Below are 25,980 nucleotides of genomic sequence, written 5' to 3' on the forward strand. Positions count from 1 at the left end.
GGTGCCAATATTGTGGGAGCCGAATTTTCAGGATGCCGAGATAGAGGGTACCGAGTTTGCAAGGCGCCGAGTTTGCAGGGTGCCGAGATTTCTGTTTGCCGAGTTTGCGAGGTGCTGAGTATGCATGGTCTGGTTGACATGCTCTCTGCGTGACGTTGCAACTGTGGCTGGTTCCTTTGCTTTTAAACAGAAACACGACATTTTGAAAAATAAGCCAACACGCAGTATTTAAAGAGGTGTGCGCCATTCAATCAGGAAATACAGATAAACCGTATCCCTTATGCGTAGTTTGCTTTCGAACACTCATAACTATTCGTTAACTTACATTTTTAAATGAATCGTGGAAATGCTTGATCCTGTAAAAAAAACAACCGCTGCGATTCTGTTACAATATAAAACGTTGTTAACTGCCAAACATCGTTGACAGTTTGATTATTGAGTACAGCCCGCACATTCTGTTGAGGTTCACTCGTTTATTTATGCACACTACAAAAAAAGAAGAAGTCATAAAGCAACTGGTCCGGCCTGCAGAAAAAAAAAACATATTTTGAAGGAAACACATTATAGGCCCCTAACGCTTAGAAAATATGTACCAGTAACATTAACCGAGGCATACATTGTAAACTATTATTAAACCCACGCTTCTCTTCAAAAACAGTTTTATGTTTTTTTTTTTAAACTCACAAAAATGCAATCGTTAAATCAGTTTGTACACTAACCTTAAGCAGTAGCTACAAAGAGTAAACTTGCGGGTACAACCATGTATAAAATCTTACTTGGGAAGAATGATGGCTCTGAAAAGAGCTGGTTTTGGTCTTGACGTTTCGAACTGCAAACTCTGCTCGTCTTCATTGTGTACATTTGTTTGTACTTTTTGTGTCAAACAGCTATTTGCAATCATTTGAGAGCGTATTAGAACGATTTTGATCGGTGATCCAAGAGCGATGTTTTTAAAATTTTCTCTATCTTTTTTTATTGAGTGATTAGCTGATCGATTGTGATATTTTCTTGATGTGTTAAGGAAACTGACATATACTAATGATGTTCTCTAAAACTGCATGTTGGCTATAAGCATTTCTAAATTGACAGACATTGCTATAGATATTATAGCTTGATAACTACCAAGTTTAGTAAAGACGTTGACGAAGAAAGATTAAGAAGTTTTTAAGATTTTACAGAGATTAATTGTGGTTGTTGAATGTCATTCATTCATTGTTATGATGTATGTAATAATATCTCCACAAAGCTTACATACTTTAACTGTCTGCAGGAAAGTCATAACCTTTATTCTTATACTTGATATGTTCAGTTGATATTTGCACCAATTATTTAGATCAAGTAATTGATATATTTCCTTATTTATAGTAAGCTACTCCTTTGTGGATGGCGTGGCAACAGTCACCGACTTTAAACCAAGGGAGCGAAAGGGCCAAAGTGAATACCAAGACAAAACTTGAAAATGAATAGTAGGTTAATTTCTCAATGCTAATGTTGATCTAATTGAGTTCTTTATACATGCCCAGCTATTATAGACGATGTGACCTGTGACATCACATGTTTACAAAAGAGCTACAGAGCCTGGACTTCCTGCAGGCATGATTTGTACACAGCTAAATCAAAGAAAACATAAAATCTAATATTTTATGAATATTGCACTGTCCAATTCTAACCAAATTTGATATGATGAAAGGGGGCACATCTCAAAACTTGAGCAGCTTTTACTTTCATAATTCTTGGTTTTATGTGGAAATTATGACACAGAATTTCGACATTCCCATAGGACCAGTGTAGTATCTTGCCTGCTAGAATACTGAAAGAGTTTACAAGGTCACACTTATTGTAAACAAGGTTCACATGGTCTATTAATATTTATTACTATTATTTATTTGACCTCAACAAATACAAGTACATCAAAAAGCACAGCAAAAGTTAAACGATAACATAACGAACCAATCAAAATAACAATGAATACAATAATTACAACAACTATCTAAAACTATTTGATTTATTGTCTAAAACTATTTGATAATTTCTATATAGTAATTGAAATATCTTTCGAATTATCTAAGTTATTTTATATACTTGTACTAACAAAGCATCCAGTATGCGTTTTAAAAACTTCTGTACAAAAATCAGATCCCTTAGATGGGTGTAGTGGTGCATTTCTATGAAATCAAGGAATTTAAGCTCCCAGGACAATGTGCTTTAGATCAATTAACTAACAATTTAATTATGTTCCACCATCACTTGGCTTTTCCCCCACACCGGAAGATAAGATAGATTTCCCCTTACCGGAAGATTAGAAGGCCAATATTTCGCGCTTCACTATTCCCGCCATAACTCACTATCTTTTAATCAATCTGCAAGCCGACGGTCCGCATAGCGCCTGAGACGGAGACATACACAACACGCAATCAACGTGACGTCACTGTGCTGCGTGCACTGATCTCTATTACAGTATCATTGCATCACTAAATTTTCACTGCAGACTAAATTAGCACTTTTGTAAAAGAAGATGTAATCCCCGAAAATCTGCCGTTTTCGTGTTGTTGCAACCTAAAGCCGTCCAGCTATTTCCCCTGCTTTCAGTTTTAATGTAAGCTGAGATAAAAGGAGACAGTTTTAATGCAAAAACAATGTTCCGGCACCAAACTTCATACGTTTGTGTTGCGTACGGTATGGTGTGACGACTCACGTTAATTGTTAAAAACCGCTTACAAACGCCCGCGTAGTGGATCGCATTTAGCCCAACGTGTCCTATCCAGTCAATAATCATTGGGTGCGTTCGTTTAGCTTCCCCCTGGGTCGACCCCGGTGTGTGGCGTTTTTTTTCCAGGACGAACGTGTGCAGATAATTACCCACGTTCGTCCTGGAAAAAAAAACCCGCCACACACCGGGGTCGACCCAGGGAAGTTAAACGAACGCACCCATAATAGAGATCAATAGCTGCGTGCGAGAACGGCACTCTTGTCAAGGCCTTCGTGTCGTCGACAGCTTCAGAGAGCTGGTATCCCAAGCAACTGGAAGGGTAGACCACGCACTGCTCGACAAAAGATTAGGAGGGACCGGGAATGGAGATGAGCTAACCTTAATAAATAAATTTCGAGTATCACTTTGTAAGCCCGGTTCATACTTCATGCGAATGCGAAGTGAATTTGACGTGAATTTGAACTCACAACTGCTGCGAACTTTTCGCTGCGAATTTGTGACGTCAACATTCGTATCGCATTCGCATTCGCACGAAGTATGAACCGGGCTTCAGTTAACCGTACCCCTAGGTATAAATATGATACCGAAGCTGAAACTTCTACATGTAAATTATGTAACATACAACTTCATTCATAGTGAGTAGGGATTCATGTCATGGCCAAAAACTTAATATATAAAAGGTATCAAAACCCTTTAAATTGAAAGGTATACATTTGGTAACCACTCTTAAAAATAATGACAATAAAAACCCGCAGTTAGATCTCCTAGGCCTACATAAGATTTTGACAGTAAAGAATTTGAGGCGAAGTCTCAAAATCACGACCACCAATTAAATGATCGGATGCTCATTTTATATGCTTCTAAATTTAAATGTAGGATTACAACAACAAAACGGTTGCCGCACGTGAGCCAAGGTGTGAGTTTTTCAGTTTGGCAGTAAACGCTGAGCGTACATCTTCTCATAATGAGGCATCGAGGCATCAGTGCAACGGAGGACATCGTCAGGCAACGAAGACCGGTCGGGCAGATCTGCAGGTTTTCCAAATGAGGAGCTGTTGAACGCTCTGCTGTAATACCCAAATACTTGATTCCCTTTCAGTAAAAGTTTAGAAGCCATCCACTGCTCGGCAATCTTATCGCCGGCCTCCCACTGAAGACACTTCTCATCAAAGGGAAGACCAACCTCCTTAAAGAGTGCTGAAAGGATGCCTTTGGGGTCCGAGAGGAGGTCATCTGCATCTATGATGATTGCCTTAGAATCGTGTTCCTCTCTCACATGCTCCAGCAATTCGACCATTTCACGGAAGAAGAAACCTGGAGGAAACAACACCGGAACAACTTTATCAAGTTCAAACTCTTGCGGAGTCAAACTCTGGTACAATTTCCTCCAAGATGCGAAGACTTTGAGAGGATGACGGATAAGAAACAAGTGACGGTAATCTTTCGGGAGAAACTCCAGTTTGTCTACGACAGTAAATGCCATGTCTTTGCAGAAGACCAACTTTTTGCCAGTGTGAGGAGCTTCAAGCTGCTCCTTGACAAAACCAAATGTAAAGTCTGAGACGTCCCTTCCTCCCATGTGTGTTATCCTCCTGTTAACTTCCACTTGTATAGCTTCGACTGTGGCTCGATGAGTAGCATCTTGTATACGCTCGGGCCCAAACCAGTAAGCGTTGAGATAAGGCTCGAAGAGTACAGTTGAATTCTCACAGGCCAAACTCATGAACTTAGTGAAGGCAGTGGAGACGGATCGAGGCATCGTCCACGTCACGAGCCGAACTTGTCCCGACGAATTGTGATTGAAGTCTGCCATCTGCAGAGAAATGAAAAGTTTTGTTCCGAGATAGTTTCGATTTCATGGGGGGCGGAAGCTGCAGTCCCCCTTCCTATCCCTCGTTGTACGCAGGAAATCGACGTTTTTTACTCAATACTTCAACCAAAAAATAATCCCCTAAAGGAAGTCGACGTCTTTTGCTAATTATCTCAGTCTCTCAAATAAACTGGGTTTATACTTCCTGCGTATGCAATACGATTTTTTACGGCACATTATTTGCAACGAAAAAATAATTTGCGACAGTGTTGAGCTGTGAGCAACTTCTGTGAAACATTCGCCTGCGAAAACAGCCCTGTGGCGTCAAGCCAAGTTTAAATTGAATTACATTCCAGGGCTCCGTAAACACACTTCTGCAAACAGATTTGGGAAAAGAAACTATTTCACGGTGGATGAAGAATATTGTGAGCGTGTTAGGGTAACCCTGACTAGACACAAAATGTCTGAACTCCAAAGTTCACTTGACTAAAACAAACCATGGGCGAGGAAAACGAATGAGTGGTTTACCAGATGCAGAGCGTGAACCGAGTACAACTTTTGTAAAAAAGAAGTTATCTAATTCACGTAGGCCTACTATATTATGCTGATGGTTAGACTTGACGATTTTGGTAATTCGCGGTATTTTGCTTAAAGCCAGTGGACACTATTGGTAATTGTCACAGACTAGTCTTCACAGTTGGTGTATCTCAACATATGCATAAAATAACAAACCTGTGAACATTTGAGTTCAATCCGTCGTCGAAAATGCGAGATATTAATGAAAGAAAAAAACATCCTTGTCACACAAAGTTGTGTGCTTTCTGATGTTTGATTTCTAGACCTCAAATTCTAAACTTGAGGTCTCGAAATCAAAATCGTGGAAAATTACTTCTTTCTCGAAAACTACGTCACTTCAGAGGGAGCTCTTTCTCACAATGTTTTATACTATCAACCTCTCCCCGTTACTCGTAATCAAGAAAGGTTTTATGATGATAATTAATTTGAGTAATTACCAATAGTGTCCACTGCCTTTAAGTGAATAGTAGCTGTTCAATACTTCAGCGGTATTTGTTTTTCTTGTAAAATGCGTTATTCTTTACATTTAGCCCAACTGTGTGAGTGTTTGGTGGTTAACAAAACTACACGTAGTACGCCACCACAGCAAACAACCGAACTCTTGGAAAATGCTTACAACCAACAGCCAATTATAACCGTTGTTTCACACATCAGCCCTCAACACATAGGCCTATCATGAATTGCAAAATACACACATCATGGAATTGACTAGGCCACTATTTATGAAACGGGCGGGCGGGCGGGCGGGCGGGCGGGCGGGCGGACGGACGGACGGACGGACGGACGGACGGACGGACGGACGGACGGACGGACGGACGGACGGACGGACAGACAGACAGACAGACAGACAGACAGACAGCAGTGCAAGAACCACAAAGACGGCGTCGACGACATATTTGAACCAAGATGATGCGTTGAGCCTAACTGTGTAGAATAAGGGACTACCCGCAAACTACGACAGGGACTCGAACCCACACTATGCTGAACAGAGACACAAGGCTTGATGGTCGGTGCTCGTATACACTCGGCCACGACACCACACACATACATATAAACCATTTTCATTTCGTTCTTTGATTGTGCATAGATTGAAATGTTCGTTAACTTACATTTTCAGATCATCCGTGCTGGAAGAGCTTATTTGAAAAGCTGCTCTTTAAAGAAAAGAAAAACATTTGAAAGCCAAAACTCTGATAGACAGTTTTATTATTAATTTTGATAGCTGCCCGTAGGCCCATGTTCTGTTTACTCGTGCATCATTGTACCATGTAATGTAGGACAACCGATCACTGTTGTAAACAAATAAAAATAACCAATTCCAAAACAACAAAACCTCCTTGGCTGGCTTTATGCAGATACAATAGGCCTATATTATTTAAATTTGTTTACCGGACTTTGGGCAAAGACTTTGGGTGGCTTGGCAGTCGAAATACACTATTATTGCATGGCCGGAGTCGTGAGCATTCGTGATGCGTATTATCATCTGGTCTCACAGACTAGACACACTATACAGCATAGCCCCACTTTTGGAGCAAGCAGCCCAACTTTTGTGGTAAGCTTGGCCACAAAAATGGCCCACTACATTTGCAACCGACACAAAAAATCAATTCTTAATTCTGAAGTTTATTTAAAAAAAAAGGTTGCAATAAAACCTCGATATTTACCAGATTTGCTGCTCACCACCAATGTACAGTTATCAGTCGAGTCCTTGAATTCCAGGAGGTTAATGATTAATGATGGTACACGGTAGTGAACAGAGCCCAATTTTATGGCTCTGCCTACCGCCGAATTCTGCGCTAACGCGATCACGATTCCCTGCTTACGTGAAAGCGCCGAATTCTGCGCTAACGCGATCACGATTCCCTGTTTACGTGAAAGCGCCGAATTCTGCGCTAACGCGATCACGATTCCCTGCTTACGTGAAAGCGCCGAATTCTGCGCTTACGCGATCACGATTCCCTGCTTACGTGAAAGCGCCGAATTCTGCGCTAACGCGATCACGATTCCCTGCTTACGTGAAAGCGCCGAATTTCAGCGCTAGCCTTGTAGAATGCCTAGTAACGTGGAGTACGCACGCGCAGAAGCCAAAATTCGCTGCTAACCCGTGAAACACGCTTGCCGTAGGCACAGAATTCCCTGCTTCCGTAAGCGCCGATTCTGTGCTTACGGTAAGCAGAGCCATGATTTTGGGCCCTGGTGACAAGACAATCAAATAATTCACAGTGTATGTTTGATTGGCTGCTTCTCACGGAGTACCATTGGTAGATCATGCACAATACCATGACAAGCTAGAAATATTAATATAATTAAAATATATACAAAACCAGGCCCGTTACCGGGATTTTTTTTTTTTTTTTTGGGGGGGGGGGGTGGGGGATGTGAAAGAAAAAATACATCGGCTTGTTAGCACCGCCCGTCGCGCATCAACACTGTGGGGGGGGGGGGGGGGGGTTGAGGGGTCTGCTCAACCTGTGTACGAGTGTACAAGTGTAGTGCAGCGATATAAAATTGTTCCTTCAGAATTGACCGTTTGATGGGCTAAAGTAGCAGCTAGCAGGGCAACGTTCAAACTGCGGGTTTAAATATGCTGACCGAATTGCTTAGTTACGATGCAGACTTTTTTTTATTTTTTGTTAAAGGGGGAGGGCGGATTTGTTGTTTTTGTTATTGCTTTTTTTTTTTTCAGACTTTTCCCTCTCTTTTTGAATGTTTTTGCCCCCCCCCCCCCGGTAACGGACCTGACCATGTCTAGGCCAAGGTGCATAGTTCCGATGTGGACTTTTCTCTGTTCCGTTGGGGGGGGGGGGGGGGGCATTTTGCATTTCAAAATGGCCGCCTATCAAATGCATTATTTTGCCCGTATAACGGTCTATGAGCCTCACAGAAACTTGGTGTTAGTGTCCATACCCATGCTTTCAGAATCAACAAAAGATATAATAATCAGCAAAATATATTGGCTCATTTGGTTCAAGGAGCCATCTCGAATTTCTAATAATAATTATAATAAAAACACTTATATAGCGCCAAATCCATTAAAAATGCTCCTAGGCGCTTTAAAACAATAAAAACTATAATTATTTTAACCACAAAAAGCTAAAAAATAGAAGATAAAAAATAAGATCCATAACATAATGCCCATAAGAAAAAAATGTACAAATACAAGTAAATATGCCTATACATACAAGGGCAAAGTTTACGGGTTACGTGGTATGACAATCATTGGTAGTAGTGGGAATTTTAATATTCTGGTATTATTAGGCAGAACTAATGTTTTGTATTATGTGTGGAAGCACGAACATTGGTCCTTTCCGTATCTCTCGAATACTGCAAACAAACTACTCACATGATGTATAAGTTACATGTGTGGTGTGGCAAGTGGACAGAAATTAGTGATGAGCTCCCCTTATGCAAGAGGTCATTTTGGATGTTATCTAGCCTAGTCTTGAATGAATCTATTGAATGACCTTCTCATACATACTGGTAGGCGGTTCCATTCAACGAAGGTTCTTGAAACAAAGGAAAATTTGTAACAGTCCTTACTGGTTGGAGGGTGGGTTAAGTTGTTTGAGTTGGTACTAGTTCCCAGTTTTATGGTGAACAGATTTATATAGGAGAGTTAACCTGGAGATTGGTTTACGTTCCTCCAAAGGTTTCCATTGCAATTTACTGATCACTGAGGAGACTACTCAATACTACGGAAGGCTTTGCATACAAATCAAGCTGCGCATACGCTGTACTGCTTGCAGTCTTGTGTTCTTGATGCGATGGCATGCGGTCCCATTAACTAGCGCAGTACTCGAGCTTAGGTCTGACCAGGGTTTTAAAGGCAGTCTCCTTGACATGTGATGAGCAATTGTTAGATTTCTGCGAAGTAATCCCAGAACTTGATAAGATTTAGAAGTGATGTTGGAATGATGGCTCGCCTAGCTCAGGTTATGATTTATCTCTACGCCCAGGTACAGGTATGACTTTTGACAGACTGTTATATCCTACTTTGATAGCACTAAAATACAAACATTAAGAGAATTATAATTGTTCAATTCTTCCGAAATGGAACCGTTTTCTATACCCGAATCATATTTTTATTTATTTATACGACAAATGAAATTAATGAGAAATAGTTCTCTGACATTTGAAAAGCCTGAATTGTTTATAGGCATTATTTGTGTGTTGTAATATACACATCTTTGACTATAATGTGCAGTACCTGTTCAGTATAGCCGTAGACGCTGGGCGTACATCTTTTCATAATAAGGCATCGAGGCATCAGTGCAACGGAGGACATCGCAAGGCAACGACGACCGATCGGGCAGAGCATTAGGCTTTTCAAAAAAGGAGCTTTCCAATGCTCTGCGACAACAGCCACAAACTTCGTTTCTGCTAGTAAATGAATTAGAAGCTACCCACTGCCCAACAATCGCATCCCCTGCCTCCCACTGAAGACACTTCTCATCAAAGGGAAGACCAACCTCCTCAAAGAGGGCTGATAGGATGCCTTTGGGGTCAGAGAGGAGGTCATCTGCATCTATGATGATTGCCTTGGGATCGTGTACCTCTCTCACATGCTCCAGCAATTCGACCATTTCACAGAAGAAGAAACCTGGAGGAAGCTTCGGCACGGGGACAACTTCATCAAGTTCAAACTCATGGGGAGTAAAAGTCTCGTACACTTTCTTATAAGATGCGAAGACTTTGAGAGGATGACGGATAAGAAACACGTGACGGTAATCTTGCGGGAGAAACTTCAGTTTGTCAATGACAGTAAAGGCGGCGTCTTTGCAAAAGACCAACTTATTGCCAGTGTAAGGAGCATCAAGTTGCTCCTTTACAAAACCAAATGTATAGTCGGACGGTTCGCGCCCTTCAGTGACCGACGGCTTCTTGTCAGCTGTTGCAGTTAAAGCTGTTATTGTTGCTCGATGATGAGTAGCATCTTTTAGTCCCTCGTGCCTGTGCCTGTCAGCGGTGACATAAGGCTCGCAGATTATAGTTGAATCCTCACAGGCAAAGCTCATGAACTTAGTGAAGGCAGTGGAGACAGAACGAGGCACCACCCACGTCATGAGCCGAACCTGTCCCGACGAATTGCAGTCTTCCATCTGTAATGAAACACAATAACTAATGAGATACTTCGACGAGTGAAGGCCAACATTTGACATCAATTGTTTATGAAACCATAAAGATTTTGCTTCTGAAAGTTTTGATATAAAAGCCTACCAATTATTGTGCACGTCGGGTGCTTTCTCTGTTTATATGTTTTAAAGAAAGGACACACCAGTTAGATAGACAGATTTTGGCACGCCCTCTCTGTCCATCCAAAACAAAGTTGTTTAGACCATAAATAACACTTTTTGTTAGTCCTCATCCGACCGACCATTATTATTGCGTCGCGACCGTTAAAGTTTGTTATTTCCCTCAAAAGTTTCATTAACAAATTTTTCACAAATCAGTCGAAAAATATCGAAGGAAGAAACTATGAAACTGCTTGCTACTGGTTGGAACGGGGAAGAGTCCTTAACATGATCTGGTGTGTTCCTACACAAGCCTCATTAATATATAGTTTATCAAAATCCTATCCGAACTCTTTTCCTTTCTCATTGATGCCTCATGTAGCATTCCCACATTGTACATGTGCCCATACGGGGCAAAGTGGGTCCCAATATGGATTCACTCGTAATGGGCTCCTGCGTCCAAATTCATAATTGGCTAATAGAGGACATGTCCCCTGCGGCACCCATGAACAAATAGAAAGCAGCCCCATTTATGTGGGAATCTAGGCCACAAAAGTGTGGCTTCATGCGGCCGGCGCAGAAATGGATTTTAAATTGTTTTAATTTAATTTTTTAAAGCTTCCTCGATATTTACCTCATTTGCGTCTCACCACCACCGCACAGTCAGTCCAGACAAGGAATTTCCAGGAGGTCAATGATTAATGCTGGTACGGTCTGGTATAAGTAGTGGTGTGATTCAGTAACCTAAATCATCCACACAAACCAAGAGGCGTCATTAACCGGGTCTTCTGATATAATACTGAAACAGTTACATTGGTGTGGTCACTTCACCTGCGTTCTCCGATGTGGTTCCCTGATACGCCGGGGTACAAGCGGAGTCCGTGTGGACGGTCATCCAAACTCCCTGGTGAGAGAGTCGTCTGATTGGTTGGTTGAGGTCCGTGAGGACGGTCATCCAAACTCCCTGGTGAGAGAGTCGTCTGATTGGCTGGTTGATTGGCTGTTCTCCTGTCGGTCATCTTGTCGGAGCCAGAGTGATCTTTCCTAAAGTTTGATTGGTTGTTTCTCACGGACCTTCCGATTGGTGAAGGTTTGGATGTACAGTGTTCGTTCTGACATGGTTTTATTAAACCTGGTCCACATAATTACTTAGGGTTTCGAAAATAATTGCATATCGCTGGTGGTTTTTTTAAATTAATATACTTGTCAAAGCCATCCGACACTTTCAATCACAATATTTTGCTGCAAAAGCTCACTTTTCTGAAGGCAGTGGACATTATTGGTAATTACTCAAAATAATTATAAGAATAAAACCTTACTTGGTGACGAACATGGAAGATTTCAGACAAGCCCTATACTTGATCTGTTTTTCCCCCCACTAGGTTATCAACATCCTATTCAAACTGTTTGCCTTTCACGTTGGTGCCCCATGTAGCATTGATATATCGTTTATGTGTCAATATGGGTCCCATTATGGGGTTACCCATAAAATGGCCCTGCGCCCAAATTCATGTTGGGTCCATAGGTGCATAGGAAGCCAATTTATGGGCTTCATCTTTGTCCCGAATGGGACCCGTACGGGCCAACAAGGGCCCCATTGCGTAACCCAATGGACCTCACCAGATCCTGCACCAGAGATTCATTTGGGCCCAATATGGGTTTGCTCAAAACTACGAGACTCATGAGACTTTGCATGTCTTCCCTCTGTACAACAGTTTTGGATCTTGGACAAACTTATTATCATTTAAACACAATATTAAGGTATAAAAAGGTAAAACTAACGTTGCAATGTTTGTACGCATAGTCATACGGAAAAGGAAAACAATCTTAGAAATGTGTCAATGAATCAGATGTCAAAGGGAACAAAGCCTTGAGTTCGAACTCTGTCAAAAAGTGGGGGACGTGTCCCCCGTCGGGACGTGTCCCCCGTCGGGACGTGTCCCCCGTCGCCCTCAAGATTGATGCCCATGGCAGGATACAGGGGCTGGTCTTATACGGTGCAATACCTTAGCTTCATGATAAAGGTGGTCAAAACATGGGGAGGACATGTGATGATGTGAACCCCAATCGTTAAAAGTTGGGATCGGGGACACATGTCCCCCTCCCCGCCCACGATTGACCCACATGCATACAGTAGCACACACAAGTGGGGCTACATGCAGCCGACATAGAACATTTAAATACTGGATAAATCTTATTATAAATAAAATATGTGCTATAATACCTCGATATTACCCGATTTGCTACTCATCATCAACGGTCAAGTCATGGAATTCCTTGAGGTTATTAAAATGGTTTATGCCGATATGGTAGTTTGTATAGTGGAGGAGGGATTCTGTTGGCTATAAATCAATTATCAACAAAGTAAATCTAGTGCCTCATTAATCGGTTCCTCTGTTTTGTTAAAGCAGTTACCTTGGTGTTGTCACTTACCTGCATGTTCCGATGTGGTTCCCTGATACGCCTGAATGTGCCAGAGTGGACGGTCATCCAAACTCTCTGCTGGTGAGAGTCGTCTGATTGGCTGGTTCAGACGGTCATCATGTTTGTCGGAGGCAGATCGATCCTTTCAAAAGTTTGATTGGCTGTTTCCCACGGCCCTTCCGATTGGTGAATGATATGGTATTGTTTCTATTTCGTTTTAGTCATTGAACTTTTATGGTATTTTGATTGTGGGAAAGGAGGGTATCAGATACCGTGGCTGAAAATTCAGCGAATTCCTTGAGTATGTTTGTTTACGGGAACAAACGGGTAGTAACAAAGTCTTAAACGGCCTTTAAAACCAACAGGGTCGTGGCCGTGTGATATCGCACGGCCACGGACGACCCTGCAAGGTTTTGAACGTCCGTTTAAGAATGAGTCCCTACTTTTTTATTCCCATTTATAAACGTCACTTTGGTTAAAAGGCGTAATAAAGTAGGAAACTCGGTAAAAACGTTTCAGTTTTGAGCTCTGTGCGTGTGGTGCATTTTTACGAAACACTTTTCGAATATGCATTCGTGCGCGTAGATCCTTGTATATGGGCGGCGAGATCAATTACCCCGGGGAACGGGGTCGTGAGTTCACCTCCACAATAACGCTATCCGAAAACAACCGGTACTGGTAATTATAAACCATTTAAACGCCCCCCCCATGTTGCGCGCTCTCAACAGTGCGGGTGTTTATGATTGGTTGTTTCTCACGGACCTTCTGATTGGTATGTCTTGATGTAATGTTTTTTTCCTCTTCGTTTTGTTTTCATTTAGTCAGCGACTCTGCTGATTTTGGGTCGTGAAGAGTGCCAACATGGAGGTAGATTGTGCCAGAGACTAAAACACTTGCTGAAGAAACTCACTGTTAATTCACTGTTCTCAAGGCTTATACCAAAAAGGGATGTTGCTCCTCTTTATTGAAAAATATTACAAGTAGAGTACCCCAATGATCTGTTCTTGGACCATTGTTATTTTCTTTGGAAAAAAAATAATCATTAGTATGCAGTGCCTCAACGGTCCTCTTTTTTATCCTTTTCGGGACGAAACTTATTTATTTAACTCAAGTAATGTCACAGATGTTAAAACTATTATAAATGTTTTTACGCCGGGGTACAAGCGGAGTCCGTGTGGACGACCATCCAAACTCCCTGGTGAGAGAGTCGTCTGATTGGTTGGTTGAGGTCCGTGAGGACGGTCATCCAAACTCCCTGGTGAGAGAGTCGTCTGATTGGCTGGTTGATTGGCTGGTCTTCCTGTCGGTCATCTTGTCAGAGCCAGAGTGATCCTTTCTCAAGTTTGATTGGTTGTTTCTCACGGACCTTCCGATTGGTGTAGGTCTGGATGTTAAAGTGTTCACTCCGACATGGTTTTATTAGACCTGGTCCATAAAATTACTAAGGATTTCGAAAATAATTGCATATCGCTGGTTTATTTTATTTTTTATATTTGCCAAAGGCATTCGACACTTTCAATCACAATATTTTGCTGCAAAAGCTTATTTTTCTAAAGGCAGTGGACACTGTTGGTAATAACTCAAAATAATTATTAGCATAAACCAGAGGTTGGTAGTATAAAACATTGAGAGAAACTGCTCCCTCTGAAGTGACATAGTTTTCGAGAAAGAAAGTAATTTTCAACGAATTTGATTTTGAGACCTCAGATTTAGAACATGAGGTCTCGAAATCAAGCATCAACTTCGTGTGACAAGGTTTTTTTTCTTCTTTCATTATTATCTCGCAACCTCGACGACCAATTGAGCTCAAATTTTCACAGGTTTGTTTTGTTATGTTGAGATACACCACGCGAGAAGACAGGGGCCTTATTCATGAAGCCCTCGTAAATCGGTCACTTACGTGGCTCTTTGAGATGAACGGTGGATTTGTTATGTAATCCACTGGAGTGTGACCTCATTGTCCAAAACGAGTATTTATACAGTGAATAGACATGGAAACATGTAATCCCTGCAAACATGGAACGCCAGACTAAAGTAAGGAGAAAGACCGTTGTTCCGCAACGCGAGGAGGCAAAGAAAAGGGGAATCATTGGAAGGTGAAGTTTCTCACCCACTGAGATAGCGAAGTTAGTTGACCTTGTTGTATTGAATTGGTAGGTCCTTAACAACAAAGATGTTGTAACGCTGAAGAGAAAGACCGACACCTAGGCAACAAATTCGCGGAGAATCAACTGTGTTGGAAAAGTCCTCAGAACTACCAAAGTGGTTCATCACAAATGGGATGACATTCAGAGATTTCACAAGCTTTCACACGACGCAAACATGTACAAAATGTAGTTGGTTACCCCTAAACTAAAAATACAAAATAAACAAATAAACGAAATAAATAAACGAAGTAAATAAAGTAACCGAAGTAAATGCTACAGAGCAACTCGTTCGCGCCTTTGTAACCTCCAGACTTGACATGGGAAACTCTCTCCTCTATGGACTGCCTAATAATCAAATTTACCGCTTGTCTCGCCTTCAAAATATTGCCGCCAGAATTGTAACCCGGTCCAACACTAGAGTACACATCACACCTATCCTACAAGATCTACATTGGCTACCTATTAAGGACAGAATCATCTTCAAGATCCTTGTTTATGTCTATCGCTCATCAAAAGGCACTTTACCACCATATCTCTCACAAGGACCCCAACCCCATATTTCCAACCGCCACCAGTCTATGCGATCTAATAACAAACATCTTTCAAGGAAACCCCTAGCCAAAACATCATGGGGTGAAAGATCATTTACTTCTGCTGCTCCTTCATTATGGAACGACTTGCCGGATCATGTTAAACTTTCTCCATCAATAGCTTTGTTCAAAACTTCCCTCAAGACTCATCTAATGAGGACTTCATAACATTTTGCCGTTTACTGTGTCACTGCGCCATGAGCATCTTTAGATGGATACCGGCGCATTATTAATGCCCATTATTAGTATTACTATTAAATAAATAAATAAACAAATATATAATGATGAAATGAAATAACATATTAAAAGTTGTTGTTATTGACATAAAGCTCAATTCGCCCGAAAATGTTGGCCAGGAATGTTGCAAAAGGGCTTAAGAAAACGCTACGAAGCCGAAAACACCCCACGTAGCACTAGTAAGGACTTACGCACTCGATTGAAGTTACGAGTGCTTCGTGAATATGACGCAACTCGCTAAGAACGAACTAGTAACAAGAAAGTGCTTACTAAGGCCTAAGAAGGCTTCATGAATAAGGCCCCAGGTCTTTGACAACTACCAATAGTTTCCAGTGTCTTTAAGGCACTAGAGGTACCAATTTGAACTAGTTCTGTAGTTATCTTTCAAACTGAAATCCTTAGTGCTCCTCTTCATTGCAAACAAAAATATAAAAAGCTGGAAATATTTGTTTTCCCTTCAAACAATAGAGTATATGTTTCTGAACAATAAAATATTTTTTTTAGTAATTGTTTGTAACGATTTACATGTAAAAAAAAAATTGTGTGGGGTGACTCCGCCTACCCCTTTTGTGACGTCAATCGAGGCAGACTTTGCCTCGATCGAACATCGAACACACGTACGTGCAAGTACATTCAAGTCCTAGTCGTGAGTTTGTACATTTTGAAAACGTTTTTTCTTGCATTAATTTCCCGGCAATGTCGACCAGGTGTATTGCTGCTGGATGCAGCTAAACAACTAAAGATGGGTCAGTTTGCAAGTCTTTTCCAGCGCTTTGCAGCAAACACTTCGAGACGTCGTGCTTCGAGAATCCGGAACACACTACACATTTTGACATGAAGAGAAAAGTTCTTTTCTAAAACATGACTCCATCCCAACAATTTTTTTAGCTAGTGGGGAAGTCGAAGAAGGTACCTGAAAGACGTAATGAACCTGAAGGAGCCATTGCCTAACGTGAAAAAAAAGGTATTGTTTCAACTTAGAGGGCATGTTTTTAGCTTGCGCCAAGCGTCACTATTTTATGGCGGCACTGCATGCGATTCGTCGTGCCTCGATATTGATGTCACGAACAGCGCCCTCTCGGGTCGGGCTTATTTTCAAATTTGTAAATAACAGGGACACGAATTTTTAAAAACCTTAGTTTATTCATATTCCACTCATTAACACACATATTTTAGTGACAAAAGCTTTATTTTGACAAAATACCACTTCTAGGTGACTTCAAGATTGGGCCTGATTTTTTAATCGATAATTACGTACAAATTCAGAAGTGAAAGTGAACACATATCAAATTACATTGAAATGGTGAACAAGTGCATTATAAACAAGTTAAAACACCGTTTCCTTTTATAACATTCCGCTCAAGTAGCTGTACATGTTGAACGAGACGAAGTGTCAATCTTCCTCAACAGACTGTCACTGAACATCAAATTAATGTACAATACGGTTTTTGGGAAATATATATTAAAAACAAAAATTGGACATTACTAATTGTCAAGTAAAGGTTAATAATGAGTCTATGGTGTGTCTGCTCGTACGTAATTTATTGTGGTTTATATTTGGTAAATTCCTTTCATGGAACATCCACATAAAATAATTAGAAAACAAAATTTCCAAACATATAGGTTTTCTCGGATAATTGTTTAGAAAATGAGCTGCCAATTTAACCACCAAGCTATTGTATTTCGCGCGTGAATTGAATTAAAGTGAAGTGAATTGAAGTGGAGTGAACTGTGAGACAATACTCGTGTGTTGTGACGTTGGCTTATTGGGATATCCGTAGTCCATCAGTTTGGCAGTAGACGCTGGGCGTAAATCTTTTCATAATGAGGCATCGAGACATCAGTGCAACGGAGGACATCGTCAGGTAACGACGACCGGTCGGGCAGAGCACTAGGCTTTCCAAAAAAGGAGCTTTCCAATGCTCTTTGGTAATGCACCCATGCTTTCTTTAATAAATTATTAGTCATCCACTGTTCAACAACCGCATCACTGGCCTCCCACTGAAGACACTTCTCATCAAAGGGAAGACCAACCTCCTTAAAGAGGGCTGATAGGATGCCTTTGGGGTCAGAAAGGAGGTCATCTGCATCTATGATGATTGCCTTGGGATCGTGTACCTCTCTCACATGCTCTAGCAATTCGACCATTTCACGGAAGAAGAAACCTGGAGGAAACATTACAGGGGCAACCTTGTCAAGTTCAAACTCATGCGGAGTAAAACTCTGGTACAGTTTCTTCCAAGATGCGAAGACTTTGAGAGGATGACGGATAAGAAACAAGTGACGGTAATCTTTCGGGAGAAACTCCAGTTTGTCTACGACAGTAAAGGCGGCGTCTTTGCAAAAGACCAACTTATTGCCAGTGTAAGGAGCATCAAGTTGCTCCTTTACAAAACCAAATGTATAGTCGGACGGTTCGCGCCCTCCAGTGACCGACGGCTCCATCTCCTCAGCTGCTTCATAACTTGCTAGAGCTGCTAAAGTGGCTCGATGAGTAGCATCTTGTAGTCCCTCGGGCCCGTGCCAGTAAGCGGCGACATAAGGCTCGAAGATTATAGTTGAATTCTCACAGGCAAAGCTCATGAACTTAGTGAAGGCAGTGGAGACAGAACGAGGCACCACCCACGTCACGAGCCGAACCTGTCCCGACAATTTGCAGTCTGCCATCTGCAAATAACACACCATTTGAGAAAGTCTAAATGTAGCCTAGTACTAGTAAAAATAAACTTGAACGAAATCACAAAAAACAGTTTGTTTATGATGCATTTAGGACTACATTATTTGGTCATATTAAGTTTGAAGTAGTCTGCGTTTATCTTAAAACTAGCCCCTTGTTAATTTGTTGAACTAAAGGTCATGATGGGTCAGCAAAGGGGAACACAATTTTTAATCTTTAGGTGTAACAAAAGCCAAGTTCGACAAAATACCAGTGCCAGATGCCTTCAAGTGATTTGGGGTGAATTTACTACATCGTCCTGGCGTTCTTCCGACTGATCTATCCCAATATTAGTGGTCTCCCTATTTTGACAGTATCTCTGTTCAGGGTTACCAGTTGGGTTACCAGTTGGAAGCCATATCCAACCGTACTGCCCTTTAGCCATCCAGCCAGGGATGCTCAAGTTTAAGATACAATAGGGAAGCGGCAGCCAAGGATTCACCTTGTCGACATGCGACTTTTTTTTCTCAGATAAGAGATAATGAGCCACACAGGCAACTGAGTGTGTACATTTTAAATGATTTTGGGCCTGTTTTTGACAATAGCAGCTTCTAAACTGGCTTCGAGTAGGCTGTTGCTTCTGACTGGCACCCCTAACAAAGGTATTGACAAAATAGGGAACCGCCAGCATAGGCAAATAGCTCAGTGTAGAGCACCGGCACGTTAATCCGGAGGTTAGTAACTCAAATCCCACTTTTTGATAATTTGTTCTTTGCTCGACCCAAAACATTAGTTTTTAAATGGTTCTCTAATGACAAGATGATCCAAACACAAAATAACTCCCCGAGAGCTTATCAAGTTAAACAATAAACAGTTAACTAGAGTGGGACTCGATCCAACGACTTTCGGATTAACGTACCGTTGCTCTACCAACTGAGCCCCTCCATATCGTTGTTTGGGGTGCCAGTCACAAGCCATATAGTTATAGCCAGGTATCGCACTCAAATTACGGTACAACCCGAATAGCGGCAGTCAGCAGGGGATCATCTTAACACACCACACCAAATTGAGAGAAATACATCAAGGACATAATCATGTGCCCTCTTTCTCTCTAGATCATAAAACAATTGACGTTTTCGTTTACTCATTTGAATATCAGGAAATACACGAAACTTGCAAATATTTGTTAACTAAAAAGAAATCTGTCACTATTGGTAATTATCAAAGACCAGTCTTCTCACTTGGTGTATCTAAACATTATGCATAAAACAACATACCTGCGAAAATTTGAGCTCAATTGGTTGTCGAAGTTGTGAGATAATAATGACAGAAAAAACCACCCTTGTCACACGAAGTTGTGTACTTTTAGAATGATGGATTTCGTGACATCACATTCTAAACCTGAGGTCTCGAAATCAAATCAAAAAACATTTCTTTCTCGAAAGCTATGTCACTTCAGAGGGAGCCGTTTCTCACAATGTTTTATACCATCAATTTCTCCCCATTACTCGTTACCAAGTAAATAATATGCTAATAATTATTTTCAGTAATTACCAACAGTGACAGTGTCCACTGCCTTTAATGTAACGGTTTTAAGGAGTCACAACTTACATTATAGCTGAGTTGAAGAAGGCTATACCCCGAGAACAGTTAAGCTTGTCAAGTGAACAAAATTGAAGGTTTTCTGCTATTTTTAAAGCACTCAGACTTTAGAATGGGTTGTACACCAATATTTCATTTTGTATTTTCGCTCACGATCACGGGTCAATGTGCAAACCATTGTTGAGATAAAAACAAACTGTCAGTGGCCAATCATTCCAGCCATTTAGGAAAACTAATTTATGTTGCTTTATACATAAATTATATAAAGAGGCAATGGTTTTTCATAAACCAACCAATCAATCAGTCATTCAATCAATCAGTCAATTAATCAAGCAATCAACCAATCAATGAATTAATCAATCAATGAATCAATGAATCAATTAATAAAAGAATCAATGAATCAATGAATCAATGAATCAATGAATCAACGAATCAATGAATCAATGAATCAATCAATCTATCAATCAATTAATTAATCAATCAACAAATAGAAAATTTATTTCCACATTTGCACACGGGGGATCATCTTGATAGCCGAGGCTTGTGATGGATTTGCCCATTACAACAATACAAAACAAAACAGTATAAACAGCACTACAATTGCAGAACGAAATAATAGCTGTTACAATAGATAAACACACATAGGGTAAACCAAGGTTAAAAAAGAACATAGACAGTCTGCTCTAATTATAGAATTGGGAAATAAAGGCAATTAGCCTAAATACTACGCTAGAATGATATATGACTACAACTATTGGATACAATAAATTCAGAGATAACAGTTCGGTACATAGATGAGTCAGGTTGATATAATAGATATTAAAAAAACGTAACGGCTAAACCAACTAGCATAATTAAATAGCATATAAGTTAAAGCAATCACCTCCATTAATAATGAGACACAGGAAGTAAAAAGCTCCCGACGATACTCACCCAAACAGTGAGAGCTACTCGAAAACGGGTTGGTAAACAACAAACGTCCGTGACAGTTTTAAAATTGAGTTCATTGCTTCAAAAATATTGAGAATCACAGCGTTTATCATTTGAATCCCTGTAATGTCTGTAATTAAAGTCACCTGGAAGTGGTATTTTTTCAAAATAAAGCTTTTGTCACTAATATATGTGTTTTGATGAGTTGAATGTGAATAAACAGTTAACTAAGGTTTTAAAAAATCAGTTCTTATGTTATTTACAAATTTAAGAATAGACCCCGACCCGAGAGGGCGCTGTTCGTGACGTCAATCGAGGCAGACTTTACCTGTAATGCGTAGAGTAAACACAATTGCAAAGTACATGTATGGACCAAGTCGTGAGTTTGTACGTTTCAAAAAAAAACCCAAATTGTTTCCGGCAATGCCGACCAGGTGTATTGCTGCTGAATGCAGAAAAACACTTTTTGAAATGTACCAACTCACGACTTGGACGTAAATTTACTTTGCACGTTACTATACGCATTGCAGGCAAAGTCTGCCTTGAATGACGTCACAAAAGGGGTAGGCGGAGTCAGCCCCCAAACAACTTTATATATATTTTAAACATATAAATCGTGACAAACAATTACTAATAAAATTGTTTTATTGTTCGTAAGCAAATACTCTTATGTTTGAAAGAAAAAAAATCTATTTCCAGGTGACTTTAAAGTTTGATATCATATGAAAAGTTCTTTATAAATGTAGTGCTACTGATTATTTAAGCTTCATGCTCATTATTTGCTTTTACTTATATTCACCTGCTATTCAGACAAACACCCAGTGTTTTAATATTCTTATCAGTATTCTTAAAGGCAGTGGACACTATTGGTAATTACTCAAAATAATTATTATCATAAAACCTTTCTCGATTACGAGTAATGGGGGAGAGGTTGATAGTATAAAATATTGTGAGAAACAGCTCCCTCTGAAGTGACGTAGTTTTCGAGAAAGAAGTAATTTTCCACGACTTTGATTTCGAGACCTCAGATTTAGAGTTTGAGGTATCAAAATCAAGCATCTGAAAGCACACAACTTCGTTTGACCAAGGTGCGACAAGGTTTTTTTTTCTGTCATTAATATCTTACGACTTCGACGACAGATTGAGCTCAAATTTTCACAGGTTTGTTGTTTTATGCATTTTTATGTTGAGATACACCAACTGTGAAGACTAGTCTTTGACAATTACCAATAGTGTCAGTGTCTTTAACAAACATTTCTAGTGAATTTAAGGGTGCCCTTTAAAAGAGCACTCCATCGTGCTCGAATGTCATTACTGTTTAAAAGCCTCGAACCTATTGTACGATCACGTGTAAAATCTGCAGATGCGTTTATGTTATTAGTATTAAAAAAATATGCAGGAGTGCAGTGGGCCTAATTTCATGGCTCTGCTTACCGTAAGCACAGAATCGGCGCTTACGGAAGCAGGGAATTATGTGCTTACGGCAAGCGTATTTCACGGGTTAGCGACGAATTTTGGCTTCTGCGCGTGCGTACTCCGTGTTACTAGGCATTCTACGCTTACAAGGCTAGCGCAGAAATTTGGCGCTTGCACGTAAGCGGGGAATCGTGATCGTAAGCGCAGAATTCGGCGGTAAGCAGAGCCATGAAATTGGGCCCAGCTGTTAAGGTCGAAAAGGGTGTGTTTTCTTCTTCTGAATTGAACAAACATCCGGACACCGTTTACTGTGTGTCGTATGGCTATGTCATCTGGATGTTTTGGGATCGAATCCCGGTCATGAGACTTTTGCCCTCGATCAACGTTTCTCTACACCCTGGTGTATGAGTAGATGAAGGAAGATAAGGTTTTAATTGATTTATCTTGGTGCCCTCTATTTGGGATGGTTTAAAAGTAATACAATAATGAATCAGTGACCTGGGGTGGATTTCACAAAGAGTTAGGACTAGTCCTAACTTAGGACTAGTCCTAGGAGATATACAAATTGCATGGATAGTCCTAAGTTAGGACCAGTAACTGGTCCTAACTCTAGATAAGACTAGTCCTACCTCTTTGTGAAACCCACCCCAGGGGTGATAATGGTGGAGCGCCTCTCACTGCTTTAGAGATATCCGTAGTTCATCATTTTGGCAGTAGACGCTGGGCGTACAACTTTTCATAGTAAGGCATCGAGACATCAGTGCAACGGAGGACATCGTCAGGCAACGAAGACCGGTCGGGCAGAGCACTAGGCTTTCCAAAAAAGGAGCTTTCCAATGCTCTGCGATAAAAGCCCCACACTTCGTTTCCTTTAGGTAACAAAGTAGAAGATGCCCACTGCTCGGCAATCTTATCCCCGGCCTCCCACTGAAGACACTTCTCATCAAAGGGCAGACCAACCTCCTTAAAGAGGGCTGATAGGATGCCTTTGGGGTCAGAGAGGATGTCATCTGCATCTATGATGATTGCCTTAGGATCGTGTACCTCCCTCACATGCTCCAGCAATTCGACCATTTCACGGAAGAAGAAACCTGGAGGAAACATTACAGGGGCAACCTCGTCAAGTTGAAATTCATGCGGAGTAAAAATCTGATACAGTTTCTTCCAAGATGCGAAGACTTTGAGAGGATGACGGAAAAGAAACACATGACGGTAATCTTTCGGGAGAAACTCAAGTTTGTCAATGACAGTACATGCGCCATTTTTACTGAATACCAACTTTTTGCCAGTGTAAGGATCATCAAGTTGCTCCTTGACAAAACCGTATGTATAGTCGGATGGTTCCCGCCCTCCTGTGATTGATGTTCTCTTGTTAGTTTCTTCCATTATAGATTTTGCTTTGGCTCGATGAGTAGCATCTTGTACACCCTCGGGTCCAAACCAGTAAGCGTTGGCATAAGGCTCGAAGATTATAGTTGAATCCTCACAGGCAAAGCTCATAAACTTAGTGAAGGCAGTGGAGACAGAACGAGGCACCACCCACGTCATGAGCCGAACCTGTCCCGACGAATTGCAGTCTGCCATCTGTAATGAAACACAATAACTATTGAGAAACATACTTGATCTGGTTTGTTACTCCGAGCTTAAAGGAACACGTTGCCTTTGATTAGTCGAGTTGGTCTTTGAAAAGCGTTGTAAAATTTGTTGTAAAATGCATATAGAAAGATGTTTTAAAAGTAGAATACATTGATCCACACAAGTATCACTCAAAATTGCATTGTTATTCCGTTTTCCTCGTCGACTAACACCGTCGGCCATTTATGGGAGTCAAATTTTGGACTCCCATAAATGGGCGACCGTGTTAGTTCGCATAGTAAAAGGAAAACCACGCAATTTTGAGGCAAATTTGTATGGATTATTGTATTCTACTTTTAAAACATCGTCACAATCATATGCATTTAAAAACAAACTGTTACAAACGCTTTTTATAGACCAACTCGTCCGATCCCAGGCAACGTGTTCCTTTAAAGCCATTGGACCCTTTCGGTACAGAAAAAAAAAAAAGTTCACAGGTTTACAAATAATTTACAGGGTTTACAGAAGGTAATGATGAAAGACTTCTCTTGAAATATTAGTCCATGAAATGCTTTACTTTTTGAGAAAACGGTAAAACAATATAAATTCTCGTTAACGAGAATTACGGATTTGTTATAAACACATGTCATGACACGGCGAAACGCGCGAAAACAGGAGTGGGTTTTCCCGTTATTTTCTCCCGACTCCGATGTCCGATTGAGCCTAAATTTCCGCAGGATTGTTATTTTATATATAAGTTGTGATAGACGAAGTGTGGGACTTGGACAATACTGTTTACCGAAAGTGTATAATGGCTTTAACTGTGTGCCTTTCACGGCCCAAGGTATTCACACGCGGCCCCTATGAGTTCCTAAGATATGGGGTAACTCATGCGGATCCTGCACCCAAGATTCATAATGGTATCATTTTTATGGGAATGCCTAAAAAAGCCCATGCTTTGGAATACATGTGGGTCCCGAATGGCACGGTCCCGTATAGGCCTACATTAGGCTGTGTACAAATCGTGCCTGCAGGAAGTCCAGGCTTGGTGGCTCTTCTGTAACATCTATTCTCACCGATTGTTCAGTGTATGAATACCAGCTTTATTACAAGAAAAAAACAATCGATAGACCGACCAAACCTTGAGAGAAGGACCCTCTCTGTAGACAAATACACAATGGTTGAATTCGTTCCATGGACCACTTTTGGGTGTAGTTTCTTACTCTGGTGTGCGGTGTTATTCAACCATTCATACAAGTAATAACGTGAAAGAATCATCAATAATTTGTTGTGCATATATAACTTACATTAAAAAGATGACTTGTAGAAGCTGGACCTTGCTCTACGAAGGGCTTAATTAAAGCGCATCGAGAAGCAGCTGAACTCGTTCAAACAAATTTGTAGTCTGAACTTTAATAATAGTAGTGTTTCAGCTTATTGGTGTTGAAGCAGTACAAGCCGTGTGCTGTAGTAGGTCTACTGGTGACTGAAGTGGTTTTATTCGGGTCAGGTCGCTCATGCATGAACACCACATAAACTTGTGTTGGAAAAATAAAACAAATAGTTGTTAATACATGACGTAGGCCGACTCGAGGAGTTGCTGGTACCAAGGGAAATGCCATCTTTCAAACTGTAAGAAAATAAATATTTATATACCGTCCAATAATAACTTGGCACACGGGGCGTCTTCTTTATCTGTGAACAAACGCATGAGTTTTGGGCGTTAATCGAAGGCCAAAATCAACTGTTGGCAATATTTTGATATGATCAAAGTGCCTACAAAACGTACCGATATCCATTTATTATTTCGACTGGGTTTCCTGCAAACAGTAAACCTCGCTCAGGGTCGTCGCAGTTTTCGCTCCGGTCAATGAGCAGTGAGACCATGATGTATTTTTTTCACACAAAGAGACTGCACATAGCTCGGGTGTTAGCGCAAAGGGAAAACAAACCAAACAAAAGACAATATGAATGAAAGAACAACGTTCAAAGAACGCATTGGTCAAGGCTACACATCCCACTGCATAGTTACGCCATAATAATTTTGCTAGTTATGGTCACAGCCTAGCTGAACAA

General features: G+C 40.8%; 4 protein-coding genes across 6 annotated transcripts; all 4 read right to left on the minus strand.

The window, feature by feature from the left end:
• Window positions 1-2,910: 2,910 nt before the first annotated feature.
• LOC139934972 (uncharacterized) lies at window positions 2,911-6,809 on the minus strand. 3 transcript variants are annotated; one of them, XM_071929409.1, is made up of 3 exons: window positions 6,761-6,809; window positions 6,206-6,250; window positions 2,911-4,523 (listed from the first exon to the last, which is right to left on the minus strand). In XM_071929409.1, the coding sequence occupies exon 3, from the start codon at window positions 4,521-4,523 to the stop codon at window positions 3,636-3,638; it is 888 nt and encodes a 295-aa protein (XP_071785510.1). In that variant the 5' UTR covers window positions 6,206-6,250; window positions 6,761-6,809; the 3' UTR covers window positions 2,911-3,635. The 3 variants fall into 3 exon arrangements, with proteins under 3 accessions (XP_071785510.1, XP_071785518.1, XP_071785526.1); XM_071929417.1 differs by having other exon boundaries at window positions 6,206-6,245; window positions 6,761-6,801; XM_071929425.1 differs by lacking the exon at window positions 6,206-6,250 and having other exon boundaries at window positions 6,761-6,803.
• A 2,498-nt stretch (window positions 6,810-9,307) lies between these two features.
• On the minus strand, window positions 9,308-10,195 carry LOC139941718 (uncharacterized). The gene has a single exon (XM_071938366.1). The coding sequence runs from the start codon at window positions 10,193-10,195 to the stop codon at window positions 9,308-9,310; it is 888 nt and encodes a 295-aa protein (XP_071794467.1).
• A 6,749-nt stretch (window positions 10,196-16,944) lies between these two features.
• Window positions 16,945-20,429, minus strand: LOC139934994 (uncharacterized). The gene is made up of 2 exons (XM_071929437.1): window positions 19,993-20,429; window positions 16,945-18,392 (listed from the first exon to the last, which is right to left on the minus strand). Exon 2 carries the CDS (start codon window positions 18,390-18,392, stop codon window positions 17,511-17,513), a length of 882 nt encoding a protein of 293 aa, XP_071785538.1. The 5' UTR covers window positions 19,993-20,429; the 3' UTR covers window positions 16,945-17,510.
• LOC139935003 (uncharacterized) lies at window positions 20,428-25,792 on the minus strand. Its single transcript, XM_071929448.1, has 3 exons — window positions 25,694-25,792; window positions 25,212-25,441; window positions 20,428-23,913 (listed from the first exon to the last, which is right to left on the minus strand). The coding sequence occupies exon 3, from the start codon at window positions 23,911-23,913 to the stop codon at window positions 23,032-23,034; it is 882 nt and encodes a 293-aa protein (XP_071785549.1). The 5' UTR covers window positions 25,212-25,441; window positions 25,694-25,792; the 3' UTR covers window positions 20,428-23,031.
• Window positions 25,793-25,980: the final 188 nt, after the last annotated feature.

This window comes from Asterias amurensis, chromosome 1 (genome assembly GCF_032118995.1).
Source record: "Asterias amurensis chromosome 1, ASM3211899v1".
In the NCBI taxonomy this organism is placed as follows: domain Eukaryota; kingdom Metazoa; phylum Echinodermata; class Asteroidea; order Forcipulatida; family Asteriidae; genus Asterias; species Asterias amurensis.